Genomic DNA, 2,032 nt, shown 5'->3' on the forward strand with positions numbered 1-2,032 from the left:
GAGTTCGAGACCAGCCTGGTCTACAGAGCTAGTTCCAGGACAGGCTCCAAAGCCACAGAGACCCTGTTTCGAAAAACCAAAAAAAAAATTTAAAACAAACAAAAAACACAGAAGTGTCTACTATATCTGGTAACAATCCTATTTCTTCGGTGAATATGTCCACAGACTGCTAGTTCTTCTCCTCACCATTTAGATATCATATTTTCACTCTCCTCGATCATTACTTTTTATTATTCAGGAATGTGCCATTCATTTGCCTCATATCCAGGCAAATCCAACCCTCAATTTTGTCTTTCTCACTCAAACACTCAGCTGTATTTCATACAACCTCTTCTCAAATAAGTACAGAATAAAAACCATTTTAGAAGCTGCATTAAGCTGGCCGGTGGTGGCACACACATTTAATGCCAGCACTCAGGAGCAGAGGCAGGCGGAACTTTATTAGTTCAAGGCCAGAGTGATCTACAGAGCAAATTCCAGAACAGCCAGCGCTGTTACACAGAGAAACCCTGTTTCAAAATAAATAAATAATAAAAAAAATAAAAAAATTCACACATTATAAAAAAAGTCACTTGAAAACAATAAATGCTTCATTCATAAAATTCTTTTTTTCTTAACGGTATCACGGGCCAAGGATATAGTTGAGCGGTAGAGCATTTGCCTAGCATGCACAAAGCCCTAGGTCCAATCCCCAGATGGTGGGGCAGGAGTGGCGATCCCCTCAGCTCACCTTCACTGTCATGATAAGCTCTTCCTGAAGCTGTTCAGTCTGCTCAGGCACGAGCTGCAAGCAAACAGAAGAGCCAAGTGAAGCGGCCAAGTTTTCCCAAGCCTAGGAAGGGGAAATGGTGCCTCTGGTACATGCCTACCTTCAGGGCTAGGATGGAGATGATGGTCACTGCCATTGTTTGCATCTTGGGATTCTCAGACTTGCACAGCCACCTCATAACAAGCTTGGCAGCATCAAACCTGAAAAGTAGAATTTTTTCTCACGGTACATAAAATTTATAAAATTATAAAAAGTGAAAATAAATTCTTTCTTCTCCTTCTAAAAACTTCTATCCACAGTTCAAGGCTGACAGTGGAGAGACCCCCGAGGTGCAGCCCCTCCCTGAGAATAAATCAGTTAAATACACGGTGCAGCTCATGAGGCCCCACCCCTCCCTTAGAGTCTATCCAGTTAATGGCTTATCTCAGAGGGAGGGGTATTTTCCTCACTGGTGTGGCCTGTGCCCCTCCATGTAAATAAACCCTCATTGTTTATTTCCTGTAAGTAAGCCTAATTAAGCTAACAGGTTCACAAATGACAAATGAAAAGCAGAAGGAAGGATGAGTAGTTGGGAAGAAGAAGAGGCTCAGAGTAGAAGGGAACAAGAAGGTACTTGGGGCTGAATAATAGCAATACATTTTATACAGGCATGAAAATATCATAAAGAAATCCAGTATTGTGTATGATATGTGCTAAGGAAATTTTAAAAATTAAAAATGTCAACTTCTGAAGCCTTATCAATGAAAATAGGAACATTTCAGAGAGACTCCAGGAGAAGCACACTCCAGTAAGAAGGGGAGTAGCCAAGTGCTGCCGGCCCGAACTCACTAAGATGTTTTATGTACTTGCCTGTCAAACGGAACTTCACAAAGAATCCTGGAACTGGTTAAGGAGAGAAGGCAATTCTTCTGTAACTTTTAGGGAAGAAAAGACAGACACTCATAAGCAAACGTGATACTCCATTCTGAGCCAGGTTAAGATATGCGGCTAGTGTGACCTATGGACACCTCACTACCTATGGAGTCCTCTCCAGGCTTTTAATTTATTCCTACAGTTGGAATAAAGACTGAATTATACTCTTAAAGACCAAGTCACAAGCTGGAGAGATGGGCCCGTGGTTACTGCTCTTCTAGAGGACCTGGGTTCGATTCCCAGCACCCACATGGCAACTCACAACTGTTTGTAATTCCAAGATCTCTCGCACAGACATACAAGCAGGCAAAACACCATGCACATAAAATAAAAATAAATCATTTTTTAAAA

The 2,032-nt window shown here is 41.6% G+C and overlaps 1 protein-coding gene across 1 annotated transcript in view; it reads right to left on the reverse strand.

Annotated features, from left to right (window-relative positions):
* Zyg11a (zyg-11 family member A, cell cycle regulator) overlaps positions 1 to 2,032 on the reverse strand; it is a 34,490-nt gene that overhangs the window by 13,622 nt on the left and 18,836 nt on the right. Inside the window, exons 6-8 of the mRNA XM_026782054.1 lie at positions 1,619 to 1,683; positions 870 to 969; positions 731 to 784 (exon numbers count right to left, since the gene is read on the reverse strand). Of these exons, the coding sequence (XP_026637855.1) occupies positions 731 to 784; positions 870 to 969; positions 1,619 to 1,683 (219 nt within the window). The remainder of the gene's footprint in view (positions 1 to 730; positions 785 to 869; positions 970 to 1,618; positions 1,684 to 2,032) is intronic.

This window comes from Microtus ochrogaster, chromosome 10, assembly GCF_000317375.1.
Source record: "Microtus ochrogaster isolate Prairie Vole_2 chromosome 10, MicOch1.0, whole genome shotgun sequence".
In the NCBI taxonomy this organism is placed as follows: Eukaryota; Metazoa; Chordata; class Mammalia; order Rodentia; family Cricetidae; genus Microtus; species Microtus ochrogaster.